This window comes from Sceloporus occidentalis, unplaced genomic scaffold, assembly GCF_023333645.1.
Source record: "Sceloporus occidentalis isolate IW3139 unplaced genomic scaffold, rSceOcc1.0.p SCAF_9, whole genome shotgun sequence".
Taxonomy (NCBI): domain Eukaryota; kingdom Metazoa; phylum Chordata; class Lepidosauria; order Squamata; family Phrynosomatidae; genus Sceloporus; species Sceloporus occidentalis.
In genome coordinates, this window is record NW_028316989.1 from 27,177,662 (window position 1) to 27,192,868 (window position 15,207).

The 15,207-nt window shown below is 41.0% G+C and overlaps 1 protein-coding gene across 7 annotated transcripts in view; it reads right to left on the reverse strand.

Moving 5' to 3' along the window:
• Nucleotides 1–4,019: 4,019 nt before the first annotated feature.
• The window catches only part of LOC149307115 (tropomyosin alpha-1 chain), a 46,841-nt gene continuing 35,653 nt past the window's right edge, over nt 4,020–15,207 (reverse strand). For 3 of the 7 annotated variants that reach the window (XM_089538190.1, XM_089538193.1, XM_089538188.1), the window contains one exon: nt 4,020–4,194. In XM_089538190.1, the coding sequence (XP_089394316.1) occupies nt 4,112–4,194 (83 nt within the window). In that variant the 3' untranslated portion in view covers nt 4,020–4,111. Of the gene's footprint in view, nt 4,195–5,909; nt 5,991–10,648; nt 10,738–15,207 lie in introns of those variants that run through there. The other 4 variants (XM_089538187.1, XM_089538184.1, XM_089538192.1 and 1 more) reach the window with 3 other exon arrangements.

The window sequence follows — 15,207 nt, forward strand, 5'->3', positions numbered from 1 at the left end:
TTATCATGTGCCAAAGTAATCCAAACCAGGCCTGGATTCACTTAGTGGGACTTTATAAACATTGGCAGATTATGTGGGATGACAAAACCGCGTGCGGTGTTTCCCCTCCCTATATTTTTCCTATATATTTCCCTATATTGGGAAAAGTTTTTAAGGCAGGTGATGGGGTGCTGTCATATTGTTGTATCTGTATTATAAGCATTTTTAATCTTTTAAATTGGATTTTTAGAATTGAATTTGTTTTAGTTATTGTAGTAATTTAATTCTATTTTAATATACTATTTTGTATGGTTTTTAACTATATGGTGTTTTTTAATGTTGTAAGCTGCCCTGAGTCCCAGCTTCAGGAGATGGGTGGGATATAAATAAATATAATAATAATAATAATAATAATAATTTATTAGGCTCCCCAATTTGTCCTGCTGCATTCCTTAGCAACCTGGGAATTACACTTCTAATTCCAAATAAATGTCTTTAGGTTTCACGAATGCAACAATTTCATTCTCAATAGTGGATTTCTTCCTTGGATTCTTGTTCAGTTCAGAGGAAGGAACCTGCAAAATCACCTCTGTGTATCTCTGGCCTAAGAAAACCTTGGGAAAATATAAGTCGAGAGGTGACTGGAAGGCATGCGCATACGCATATGCAGAGAGTCAACTTCCCAAAATCCTCCAGCCAAAGAAAAGGTAATTTTAGCAAGCTCTGGGTTTTCTTTCATCAAACATCTTGGACTGGGCCTGAGATGGACCCAGACAACTTGGGTGATGACCAACACAAGGAGATGGCACTGTCCAGTGTAGGGCTGGATAAGGGTCACTTTCATGGGTTGGCTTTCTACCCATAGTGGACAACCTCGTAAATTTGGGGATGCCATGCTCTACGTCAACGACTCCCAAACTTTTGTCCTCCAGATGTTTTGGACTTCATCTCCCAGGAATTCCCGACAGTTGGTCAAGCTGGCTGGGGCTTCTGGTAGGTGAAGTCCAAAACACCTGGAGGACCAAAGTTTGGGAACCACCACTCTACGTCTAACAGCTTGGCTCCTTGACCAGCCCTGCCCTTGAGCCTCCAAGATCTCCATCTAGACCAGCAATTCCCAAACTTTGGTCATCCAGGTGTTTTGGACTTCATCTCCCAGAATTTCCAATAGTTGGTCAAGCTGGCTGGGGCTTCTGGGAGGTGAAGTCCAAAACACCTGGAGGACCAAAGTTTGGGAACCGTTGCTCTACATCAGTGGTTCTCAACCTCCCTAATGCCGCAACCCTTTGTTGTGGTGACCCCCAACCACAAAATTATTTTCGTCTCGGTTCCTAAGACCATCGGAAAAATGTGTTTTCTGATGGTCTTAGATGACCCCCCTGAAAGGGTCGTTTAACCCCCAAAGGGATCGCACCCACAGGTTGAGAATTGCTGCTCTACATCTATCAGCTTGAGTCCTTGACAAGTCCTTCCCCCAGGCCTCCAAGATCTCCATGTTGACCAGCGATTCCCAAACTTTGGTCCTCCAGATGTTTTGGACTTAAATTCCCACAAGCCCCAGCCAGCTTGATCAACAGTCAGGGATTCTGGGAGGTGAAGTCCAAAACATCTAGAGGACCAAAGTTTAGATGATCATCCCCAGCAAGGATATGTCCAGCCTCTTTTTGGAAACCTCCAAAGGAGGAGACCTCACCATTTCAGACCATTAGACCTGAAACTATGGTTCTGGGCCATTCGTTCCCTTGCTGAACCATTCACTGTCAAAAAGTTCCTTCTAATGGCTAGTTGAAATCTACCCTCCTGTAATTTCACACTATTAGACCTGGTCCTATCCTCTGGGGCAGAAAACAACCTTTCCCCGCTCCTCTCTGGGTCAGCCCTGGAGGTATTTAAAGAGGTCCACAATAATAATAATAATAATAATAATAATAATAATAATAATAATAATATCATCACTTCCATCATCTCTTCATCAAGTTGAGCATGCCCAACTCCTTCAACCGCTCCTATGTTTTGTTCTCTTATGATCCTTCTCTGAACCTGTTTCAACTTGTCCCTATCCTTCCTAAAATGAGGCACCCAGAACTGAATGCAGGACTCTAGATGAATGAAAATGGCATGAAAAACCACATCTCAAACTGGTTTTGTGAATTATTCCCAATCCATCCACTGCATGACTTGATTTTTCAGTTGTGGCCAGGAGATAAGGATGACGTCTTAGCAATAAGAGGCATCCACACCTAAGCCATTGGGAAAACTGATCCACAGCAATTTGGGTATTACTCCCCAGGACTTAAGTCAACATTGCCAAGAACATTGCTCCCCCCCCCCACAAGATGAAACTGTTCTGCCTTTTTTGTTGTTGCAGTTGTGGTTCTCTTTCTGAAACAGACTGCTGCCTAGGGCAAGTGACATGCCAACTGTAGGAAGAGATGCAAATACTGCGAGTTTGGGCAGTGGAGGCAAATGAAAATCTTCCCCCCTCATTTGTATGGAAGACTGGACTGCAAAGAAAATATGCGGCAGGTTTTTAATAACTCACATTGGCAATAATAATAATAATGCACCTCCCATGTGTAGTTGTGGGTGCTTTTTTACATTGCACAAAATGCAAGAGGAGCTGTGTAAGATGCTTAAGATAAATTCCAGACTCCATATTATGATCAACACAGTTGCTCCTACTTTGGATATTTTTTAAAGAAATCCAAACTAGACACTCACCATGGAAAAAGACGAGTCTATATATCTTAAACTGTGTATTTTCTAAGGGACTAACCCCTAAGTGGAAGATGCTGTTGGATTGCAACTCCCAGCAGCCCCATGCAATGGTAATGGCCTGGAGGGCCACATGATTCAATGAACTATTTCCACAGAGTTGGAGCTTGGTGTTAAATATTCAAAGCCAGTGTGGCGTAGTGGAGCATCCTATTAACAGCAATGGGATGCCCTGAGCATGAAAGGAAGCATGGATAGCCATTCCTCACCCTTGCAGAACTCTGAAAGAGTAAGGAAATGCAAAAGTCCCATTGCATTCCAGTTAAGGACCATTGGGTTCCACTTAAAGATTGAACAGAACCCTTTTAGCTGCTTTATACAAGGAAAGAAAATCATAACAAGGAATACAACAACTCAACGAACAAATGACATCCAGGACACATCACACATCAACATTGCAATGTTTACGTTCCGAGCTCTGCTCTGAAGTTGGGGAAAATAACAGATCCACAAAGCATCGAGACATGTATGTTTTTTTAAAAAATGTCCTAGAGTGCGTGTTTTTATTCCATTATCAATTATACAATGTTTACATACAGATAATGATTTTCAAAACAACCAAAAAAAGTGTGTCAAACAAACATGTGGCAAATAACCAAATTTATGGGATTCCCTTCAGCTTTAGGCAAAACCTGAAACGCAACTGGAATTCATCAATGTAAAAATGTTAGGTTTTTTGTTCCCAAATGGAATGACTGGGCAGACTGAAAAGCTGCCTAAAAGTTTGTAGCGAGCCATAAATTGGTTTTGTAGTTGTTAAGAAAGTGTTTAGAAAGGAGAGGGCAGGTCTGCTTTGCTCTTGAATTTTTTGGGGGGATGTTTGGAAGGGATGTGCTAAGGCTTTTCAGCTCAAGTCCCCTCCAAGAAAATCAAATTATTGAGCTGGACAAATGTCTGAATGGTAGAAATTAAAGATGAGCAGCAGCACAAGTATCTTTTGTTTCCAAGGCATGCTGATCAATAGCCACTTTCTTCCTGGGTTGCCAAATAATTAATCTTTACTTCATATATAACAGGAAGGCACCGCAGGCAAAAAGGTCCTCTCCGTTCCCATCAAGGATTTGCAACCGGCGAATGTGAACGGAAACTCAGCACAAAATGTTTGCAAGTTTCGTTCCGGAATATGGCACAGCTAAACACTACTACTTCCCAACTTGATGGATTGCAATTCCCAGCTTTGACATTTTATGACCCGACTTTGTGCCTGGGATGAAGCGGGGTGGGCTCCGTGACGCGTGGCATAGTGGGGAGGAAATAATAAAACATAAAGACACATTTCGGGGAGCGGTTTCATGGCAAGCAGGTGTTAAACCGAAACAAGACCGGCGCGTGGCGTGGCGATGGCTAAGACGTTTTTTCACATGTTGTTTAACTCCAGTAAAGTTTGATCCAGCATCTGATGCATGTTGAGGTTTTCTTCTTTGGCATGCGCCACTTTCTCTGTTTTAGATGAAAGGGAAAACAAACAAACGGAAAGCTGTCATTGAGAGTCAAGTATTTATGTCAACTGCACAAAAAACGCAAGCATGACGGTGAAGGGGAAGGAAGGGTCAGGAAATACCAAAAATGACTTTGCTGACTCAAGACCGTTAACAAAAAGGAGGTGGGCAAGTCTTAAAATATATATTCTGGGAACAAGAGTCTTTAGCTCTCATACTTTTGTCAAACATACTTCAGAAAATCAGAGATGATTTTTCAAAAAGACAGCCTTGGAGCATTTTTAAAACTAGCAAAGAGGACAGAGAAAAGATTTAAAAAAAAGACTGCCTTGTGTTGCTAAGTTTGGACGGGTTAAAAATGTTTTCTTCTGATGAGATAAAGTTAGATGTGAGAGATACTTAAAAAATCTTAGGTAATAAAAGACAAATTCTCTTATTCAAGAAAGTTGGACAAATATCCGAATTGAAAGCTATCAACAATCTCTGTTTGGTTGTAATGTTGTAAGTTATACTTTTATGTGGACTGCTAGTTTATTGTTATGTGGATTATATGTTTTATACTGTATGTCTGTGTTAAATAATAATAATAATAATAATAATAATAATAATAATAATGACGACTGCCTTGGAGCATTTTTAAAACTAGCAAAGAGGACAGATAAATTATTTTTCTAAAAAGATGGCCTTGGAGCACTTTTAAGACTCAACAGGTTAGTGCTCCAAGATTATTGTTTTGTGCTGCAGACTAAACAGGATGAATTTTCTAAAAAATTAAACCTTTTCTTTACATTGCTGGTGATACCACTGTTTCACTGATATTTAACATCTAGCAGAAAATGGGGTAGGGAGCCATTGTGGTATAATGGTTTCTGTGCTGGGTCAGGGCTCTGGGTTCGAATCCCCACTCAGCCATGGTTACACCTGCTCAGCTTCAGAGGAAGGCAGTGGCGGACCTACTCTGGACAAATCTTGCCCAGAAAACCCTGAAATAGGGCTGCCTTAAGGTCACCATAAGTCAGAAATGACTTGAAGGCACACAACAATGGGGCTAGGGGAGAGAAAACAACAATTTTGTGACTATTTGGGTAAACCCGACTTCATTTACTTTTGCAAACACACACATACGAACGCAAAACCTCACAAACATTTTCACAGATGTTAGCTTTATGTTGCATGCACACATTAAACACAAATTTAAGAACAACACTCCAGAATTACATACAACCAAGCTGTCAAGATGCAAAAACCTTTCTTTAAACCAGGAGTTACCAACCACAACAACAACAACAAAATCCCTTTATTTGGCTGGTGGATTGAAATCACTTTTTTTAAAAACCTGGATCTCAGGGACAACAATGGGTTCAGATTGCAAACTTGAACCAGCTGGGAGTTCTTTTAAACAAAGGTTCAGATTTCAGAGTTTTCCCTTCCCAAGTTTACTTGGAAAAAGGAACTCGGAGAGGAACCCTGCTTGGTTGTGTGTGTCTGGAAAAATAAATTATGATCTTGAAGCCGGAAAAGAAAATATCCAAATAGAAGGCAATTGATCGCATAACAATTGATCGTATAACTTTCCTAAGCGAAGCCCATTTCTCCCGGACTGATTTCGGACAACGATTTTCTTACTAAAACGGAGAGCTCTCCTTGCGTGTTTCAATACCAAATGAATCGTAAATAAACCATATATAAAATGCGTTAGAAAGAGGTGGTCCATACTACAGGCTTAATCCTCGTTCAGGGCCAACTTTAATTCGTTGGTGAGACGGCGGTTTTGCTCAAGTTGTTGGTAGAGTTGGTCTGCACAAGCCGGCAAGCAGGTTAGAAAAGAGAAGAGGCAGAAAGGAAGAATACGGTTAGGAGGGGAAAAAGACAGAAAAGACAGCAACAACGTTAACCAACACCAGCAAAAGAATCACAGCAGACAGGCAGGTTAGTAAAAGCAGCGTTGGATTTCCCATCAGACTTACTTTGCAAAGCTTGGAAAGAGCGTTGCATCTCTATCCTGCTCAGGAAAGGAGAAACTGACCACAAGAGCTGGTCAACACCGTCGTCTCCAGCCACACAAGAAACCAAATGTTCATGGAGAATTTCCGTTCATTCCCCAAACCGGGGACGGCAAGGGCGGATCTTGTGTCATTGGGATGTGGAATCTACTCTGAGGTATAGCCCCAACAGTAAATGTGTTAATCTATATTTCTCTCAAAATAGGTTCACATCCTGGATACATACGTTAAAATTTAGGCTAGGTCCAACTGACATGGAGTGGACAGTGGCCGAGGAAAGATGGTGGAGGTGTCTGGTTATACATCCCCCAAACATGAAGATTTCTATGTTGGTTGAGACCAAAAGATCACCATTATTGTCTAATAATAATAATAATAATAATAATGATAGTAATTTATATGCCACCTCTCCCACAGGATTGAGGCGGCTTACAATATCAGATAAAATATAATATAAATAATGGCCAACTAGGTGCGCTTCAAGGGAGACTCAACAGGAGGACACAACATCAGGCTCCTTTTGCAGCCGATATATCAAGGTACATTGTCTCTACTACTGTAGGTAATAATGTAGTTTTCCCAATTAATCCTCCATGGATTTATGTCATTCTCTTTTGCAGCCCTCCCAATTGGCAGCCACTGTGATGCCCTGTGGTGGTGAGTCCCACAGTTTCATCCTACAGCTTTCTGAGGACGTCCAGCCTTTTATCTGTCATCCGTCCTCCACCAAACTGCTCCAGCCGACAGCAGTTCCATTAAAGGGAGACAAAGCGAGGAAGAGTCAAGTATCCCTTTAGTGCAGCATGGGAGTCGCAGTCCAAAAAGCATCTTTCCCAAACTTTGGGCTTAGTCTGGGATTCTCTTCCAACTTGAATTATCTGGCCCCATTGGCCATCTCTCCCTTCTCCATCCCTAAATTATAAACCCAGGTAACAGAGCCAGCGAGACATAGTGGTTTGAGGGGCAGACTATGGCTCTGAAGAACAGGGTTCGAATCCCAGCTCAGCTATGCAAACCCACTGAGTGACCCTGCGCAAGTCCCACTCTCAGCCTCAGATGACAGCAACAGCAAAACTCCTCTGATTAAACTTGCCAAGAAAACTCCATGATAGGTTCACCTTAGGCTCACCTTAAGTCGGAAGTGAAGGAACATAACTACTTACTGTATATACTCATGTGTAAGTCTAGAAATTTAGGTCAAGAAATTGACCCAAAAAACCTGAGTCACTTTATCCATGGGTCAATGTAAGTACTGTATCTTAACTCTCATTTAAAAGAAGGAACCATCCCCTGGTAAAAAGCAAGAGTATAATATGGGAAGCACTGACTCCCTCTACTCTCTCATCCATCCAGCCTTAAGAGTAAGCACAAAGAGTTATGTCTGCTGGAATTTTGCAAATTCTTTTGGCATTTTTTTGCTTTGCTTCATTCTTCAGATCCTTTGCTATATGCCCCTATAAGTTTTACCCTCGAATTATCCACAGATCATATCAAAATCCATAAGTTTGGCCCCAAAACTTGCCCTCGACTTATATATGAAGTCGACTTAAGGTTGATTATATATGGTAAGCGGTCCAGACTTGTGAATATGTCCCATCCATATTTGCGTTCCCTTTATCCTAGGACAGGGTGGCTGTTCCATCTCAAGAGACCAGTAACAAATTAATTTTGGCTTTGGCTTTGGAAGGAAGGAAATCCCAACCTCCACCCCCTGCTTTCAACTTCCCTGCAAGACCTCTTTGCTTGGACACGCTCCCATTGATGCAATTCCACCTCGTTCTAACCGAAAGCACTTGAGTTCACACACATTCAACCTCCACTCCAGCAGAAAACAGGCCATTCCTGTTAACCCAGCCAAAAATTTTCTTGGCTCATTTACCCAACGCACAAGGCAACGGCTGGATTTTCCCCAATGAATCCTCACCATTGGCATGCCAATGAATGAATGACTGTGCAAGGCTGCCGGCTCAGATGCATTTTCTTTTCATTGCATAATGGAGGACCAGAATGCAAGACCTGTGGCCCATTCACGCTACTCAGTTGTAGAGTATATTCCACATTTACTGCTATACCCATATCCAATGGTTTGCAGTTTGGCCTGGGGTTATTTTCTGCATTCTCTAGACAGAAATGAGAATTTTCTACAGAGGAAAAAAATAGGCATTTTTTTTTTTTTGGTATATAATGAGTCCTGAATGGCGAGCCGTCTTTGCAAACTGCATAATTTTGTACAGTTTTATCACAGCAAACTGAAAGATTGCAATACTATTCATTCTTTCATGACAGAATAAAATGTGTGAATATGTATATGACCAGGTCACTGCACCCATCATAAGGACATTTCTAAATTTCATGAAAGTGAATGAAATACCTATCCAAAAGGTTCTTTCTGCGCAAAGTTTAATTCAGGGGTAGGAATCATGCAGCTGTCCTGCCAGAGGATGTTGGACTACAGCTCCCATTAGCCTTAGCTGGCGGAGACCATGGCAAGGAAAGGTGGGAGTTGCAGGTACAATAACATCTGCGCAATACCAATTGCTGGTTTTGTGGATTAAAGAAATGATTCATTTCTGAATGAGTGCTAAAATTCTCTAGGGATTTTCGTATGCCATGTTCAATACAGGTATAGCTGGTACAAAGACTTGCATCTTGTCAGTGATATGTACAAACCTAAGTCCAATGTATAGCTACGTATGTCTTTTGTTGCTCCCTTCACATCAAATAGTCTTCCTTGGACCCATCCTTTAGCCACTGCATGGCAGAGAGCTGGGCAGAACTGGAAAAGTGCCTGGCAATGATGGCATCCTCCACTGAGACGTCTGGAGGACGCCAACATATCCTTCCTGGATGACATCACTTGCAGGAGCCACAGTGCAGACATAAAGCAGCTTGATACCACTTTAAGCTGCCATGACTCAATGCTATGGAATTTTGGGATTGGTAGTTTTGGGAGAGATTTACTTGTCAAAGAGCCCAAGCTACCAATCCCAGGGTTTCATAGCACTGAGCCATGGAAGTTAAAGTGATATCAATCTGTTTTAATTGCTGTAGTGTGGCTACTGCAATTACTGTATATCATGCAGCCAGGATCTGTTGGGGGTTTCCAGATGTCTCAGCAGATAATGTCATCATTGCACATCTGGCTAAAGGAATGTCACACATCTGGCAACGGGAACACAGCCAGACGCTTCTCTGATCCTGTCAAACTGCCTTATCGCTGCAGGATGGGCTCAGCCTATGTAGCATGATCCTGGTCTTGTAGCGTCCTTTAAACACAAGTTACAGCACTGTGATTCCACTTCACCTGCCATGGTTTCATCCTATGGAAGTGTGGTGGTTTGCAGTTTACAAAGGGGTCCTTCGAATTCACAAACTGAAGAACTCTAAGGTCTCTCCAAACTGCAAATCCCAGCATTTCCGTACGATGGAACCATTATAGTTGAAGTGGAACTGTGCTGCCATAACTATGTAGTTCTAAGATCCAGAATTTCACCTTAATATCCAGCCTAAATCAAAGAATCATGTTCCTAAAAGCAGGATCCAGAAAGTTTTTTGTGGGGAGGGGGGATCTATTTAATGTGGTGAGTGTTGGTCTACAATTCTGGGGACCAGGGTTTGAATCCTCGCTCGGCCATGTAACCTACTGAGTGAACTTGGGCAAGTCACACTCTCTCAGCCTCAGAAGATAGAAATGGCAAAACTTTGCTGAACAAAGTGAAGTCGAAGGCTTTCATGGCCAATATCCACAGTTTTTGCAGCTACGTGTTTCAGAGAAAGATGCCAGCCACAGAAATGTCAGGAATAAACCCTTCTAGAACATGGCCATATAGCCCCGAAAAAGCCACAAAAAACTTTGCTGAACAAATCTTGCTAAGAAAACCCCATGACAGTTTCGCCTTAGGGTCGCCAAAAGTCGGAAACAACTTGAAGGCACGCAATGAAGCCATGTTCCTCCAAGTTTTCCACTACAGTAAATAGGGAGCAGGTTTGCCTTTGCTCATGTTTAAACCAAATTGTTTGTGAAATGAGATGGAAGGGACAGAAATAGCGAAAAGTAGAGAGAGAGAGAGAGAGAGAGAGAGAGAGAGAGAGACAGACACCCCAAAATAAGGAGAGCGAGGCAGGTAAAAAACAGGATAATGAACATGAGAATAAATAATGATAATAAATCCCTAATGGCGAGGAAGCACAATTTTTTAATTTTATTCATACTCGAAACGATGGAAATAAATAAAAGGCCCAAAGGGATAGCAAAACAGGGAACAGCTGACAGAGCGGGATTGTGTTTTGTCTTTTATTTTACACCGAAAAGGTTGGAGTGTTTCTGTACAGTTGCCAAAGGCACCGAAGGGACAGAGAGGACGGGAAAGAGAGAAATGGGGTCCGGCAAATGGCCAGCGCTAGGAGGAGAAGGAAAAATGTAAGGGACAGCGAGAGAAGGACAGGACAAGGCACTGAGAAACAGCCAGCCGCTCGGCAAAGGTGGACTGTCCGGCTCCACGGAGATGTCTTTGGAGAAGTGCAGAAGCAAAAACATTTATCTGTGTGAAGATAAAGAAGACAGGAAACCATAAAGAAAAAATACAGTAAAATGGAGCATGATGGAAGGGAACAGAAGGAGAAAACGGAGGAGAAATGCAACAGAAATAAAAGGATGGGAAGCCCGGAAATGGGAAAGCTTGGGGGTCCCTGGATCATAATAACAGCTCTCCAAACCAACATTGTTGGGATATTGCTTACAAATGCATGCGGACCTTCTTGGCTGGGCACGGGATTTGTTGCCTCTGCTGTTTTCCAGAGCTGGAGGAAGTTTGATTTTGGGGAACTGCAGCTCGAGAAGGGATTCTGGGAACTGCAATCCCCTAAAAGCAAACTTTTCTCCTAACTCTGGTCATTTTGATTCCAAGTCAAAGTCCTGAATCCTTACAGAATTTCACAATGCAGAGATCTTGAAGCAGCTCTGAGACTCACTGAAAGAAAGAAGTTGGCAGCAGGAGCTTTCATAGACTTCAGGGTATTTGGATTTAAGTCCAAATGCCTCTGAGGAAGTAGACTGAAGTCTCCGAAAACTCATGCTGCCAACTTCTTTCTTCCATTTAGTCTCAAAGATGCTTCAAGATCTCTCTACATACTGATTTCACAGACTAACGCGGCTATATCTTTGAATTTCCCAATGTTTTGGGTTTCCTATTAGGAGCCAAGCAAGAAAACACAGGAATAAACCAAATCAAATAAACACAGGAATAAACCAATAAAATAAATATATTATACCGCCCCATCCCAATCTATAATTCTCTTGCAACACATGGAAGGATGACAGAGAGCCAGGGGATTCTGGGAGATGTTGTACATAAAAGTGACTTTGCTCAAGTTCCAGTTTTGGCTCGAAACAAAAGGGGAAAGGAGGAGGTCTATGGGGCATCAGAAAGTGTACTTGCCAGAGAATGGAGAAGTTATTTTTGGGACTACAACTCCCAGAATCCTCTGGCCATGCTGGCTAGGGGATTCTGGGAACTGTAGTCCCAAAAGAACTTTTCCCACACTCTGGCATTAGCTGGAATCGATGGAAAGGAGCAAAAGACCGCACTGCTGAATATTTACTGCATGTGCTCCTTGCAACAATTTTTGAAAAAATTGTGCAATTATGAGAAGTTTGTGCAATTTTAAGAAGAAGGAAATAGTCATTTTGAAAAATAAGCTTCTCCCCCAGTTCATTTCTGACAACTAGATTGCAAACCTAGTTCTTAAGACTCAAAAGGAGTTTCCTTATTTACAAGTCTGCTAGTTATTTCAAGTCAAATGAATATAACATTTGCCTCTCCCTTTCCAAAACCCATTTTCAGCCTAGGAGAAGAGCAATCTCTTGCAATTTCAGAAACGTTAACACAACTCTCTAGCTGAGTATTTCCAAGTTTTTAGATTGCATTTGAAACCCTGACAAGTCTTAACCTGCAAATTATTCTACTGCTATTAGTCCACATGCAAAAAAACCTTGGTTTGTTCCAAGCGAAATGACGCCACAAAGTGTTTGTAAGGATGTTAAAAATGTAAGACTTCTAAGGGAGGATAGAAAATCAAAACCTGCAAAACAGATGTTTTTTTTAGACCATCATCACCACAACAGGAAAAAAAACACACAAGGGTACAACAAAAAATATTTCAAAATGGTAGATACAGCAATATTTTTTGTTTGTGAATTAAATGGAAGGAAAGGAAGAAGGATGCAAATTACTTTGGTGTATGCAAATCTATATTAGAGGCTCTCACCAAAGCTCAATGCTGGCTATAAAACAGTCGGCAGTTAAATATCCAGAAATTAAAGGTATTAATTCCTGTATAGTTACCAATTGAGTACTTTGGAAAGAGCCCTATATGATCAGGTTTCTCTTCCTGTTCACTTTTAAAGAACCATTTAGCACTAAATCCCATTATTGCCAAATGTTAGAACAAGTTGAGTCTCCCTTATCCAGAATTGTCAAATCTGAATTGCTCCAAAATCCAAAATTGTCCTCCTGGATGGCTGAGATTAGTTTCATGAAATTAGCAGGTGTATAAGTACTGTTATGTGCTATGTATATAAGGTGTATAAGCTTAAGGTGTACACAAAACATACATGGATTTCTTGTTTAGATTTGGGTCTCATTTCCAAGACTTGGGTCTCATTTCCATTATGTAATGATGATAACTGTTTTACTGTGAGATAATTTTATTGGGATATAATGATGATAGCTGTTTTATTGTGTTTTAAGAGTGTTTTATTATTGTTAGCCGCCTCGATCTGCTTGGAGAGGCAGGATACAAATACATTATTATTATTATTATTATTATTATTATTATTATTCAAATGTTCCAACTCTGAAATCCTAAAAACTTCCGGTCCCAAAAATTTTGGAAAAGGGAGACTCAACCTTTATTAAGATTATTGGTATAGTATAGTTAACTTCTGTTCAGCATTTCTTAAAATATCATGGGGCAGAACAAACTGACTGGCAATACACACCTTACACACTTTAACACAACCTTGTCTGACTCTTTCCAGATGTGGCCGGATGCCCATCATCCTCAAAAAGCATGAAACTACCATACCTAGCGAGGATGATGGGAATCAGAGTCCAACACATCTGCAAAATGCTGCTTTTCCACTTCTAGTATTTGTGGTTCTCTTCTCTCTTTCTTCATTAAACCTCAACACTGGTGTCTTGGTCTTGTTTTATGGATAAATACTCTTTAATACACTGCAGGTGTATTATTCAGATAATAATATCAGCACCTGTTTATCTTCCTCCAGGTGAAACTGATAATATCAACATATTCTCCATTCCATCTTGGAATGTGAATGGCCATCTAAGAAAAAGCATGCTGGGTTGCAAGTTGAAAAGGTGATATGAATGCTATGGGAAAGTTATATTTTTGGACACACCCATGCTCTCATTCCCTAACAATCCTCAGGTATAATACTACACATCTTCAGAAGAGGACTCCAGATTGTCCCTTTACGGTAAGATTATTTGCCAAACAGCTGTCTGTTGTAGAAAAAGGTATTAGCCACAAATTACTCAAATGTTTGATTGATGAAGTATGTTAGCAGCTCAGTAACACAGAAACAATCCTGTAACTTATTACTTTAATATTGATGGAGTATGTTACCGCTTCGGTAACACAGGAACAATCCTGTACTTTGTAATTTATTACTTTAATTTTTAAAGTACTCTGTGCCTAAATCCAGTACCTGCACCAAATCTCTTTTGTAGGCATGAAAAAGCATAAAGTAGGAAGGAGAATTCTGTGGCCTTCCAAATTTGGTTGGATTGCAACTCCCAGCAGCCCCTATCCAACCATATCCAATGGTGAGGGATGCTGGGAAGTACAAGTCGACCCATGTATTGAAGGCCACATGAATCCTACCCATGGCTTAGAGCAAAACCCTTCCACACACAGTATAATTACTTTTTAAAAAATTATAGCTATGTGGAAATCGTGAAATAAAGTTTATCCAAGCCTAGATTTAGTAACAGGGGTTGCATCTATGCTGCAGAATGAATATAGTTCGGCACCACTTTTAGTGCCATGGCTCAATGCTATGGATTTGTAGTTTGGTAAGCTGTTTAGCCTTCTCTTTCAGAAAGCTCTGACACCATAACAAGGTGCAAATCCCAGGATTCCATGGGATGGAAATCCCAGGATTCCATGGGATGGAGCCATGACAGTCAAAGTGGTGTCAAACTGTATTAATTCTGCAGTGCAGCAGCAACCAGGACCTTAGAAATGCTGGAACAGAAGCCAACTGGAAGGAGAAACTCAAAGCACAACCAAAGAGGCGGGAGGATGCAGTCAGGAAGGGAAGGAAATGATTTGAAGATGCACATCTAGGTAAGAAGTGAGTCTTACAGAAATGTTACAAAATTTGTAAACTCAGGCAGGAAGACACTCTTTAATGCAAGTTGCCAAGGCTGCTGAATCCATCTCTTTCTTAATCCTTTTCTCTCTCACACACAACCCTTTAAGAGGGAGGCTTACAAATCATTTGGCGCCAAGAATTCCACTGCAAAACTGTGGGGTGCAATGCCGGATTTAGCACTGATTTGAATTAAGGGGGTGATGCAAAAAAGCCAATGCATTTTGTGCCCCTAAGAAGGAGAAAGGGGGCACAAACATTTTTAGAAGAAAAAAAAGTTTAAAGTCTGGTGTGTCGTGTGCTAATTATAAACTTTCTGGATGCTTGTGATGGTACAGTCCATCCACAGATTCTGTATCCATGGCTTCAACCATCTTGGCCTGAAAATACTCCTCCCAAAAATTCAGTAATTGTCAGTTTTCTGGATTTCTTGTGATATTAATGTTGCTATAGTCGGCCCTTTCTATCCATGGATTCGTCATCAGCTATCCATGACTTGAAAATATTAATGAATACAATTCCAAAAAAAGCAAACCTTGATTTTGCTATTTTATATATAAGGGATACCATTTTACTGCATGGTTATTTAAAATGGGACTTGAGCATCCATGAATTT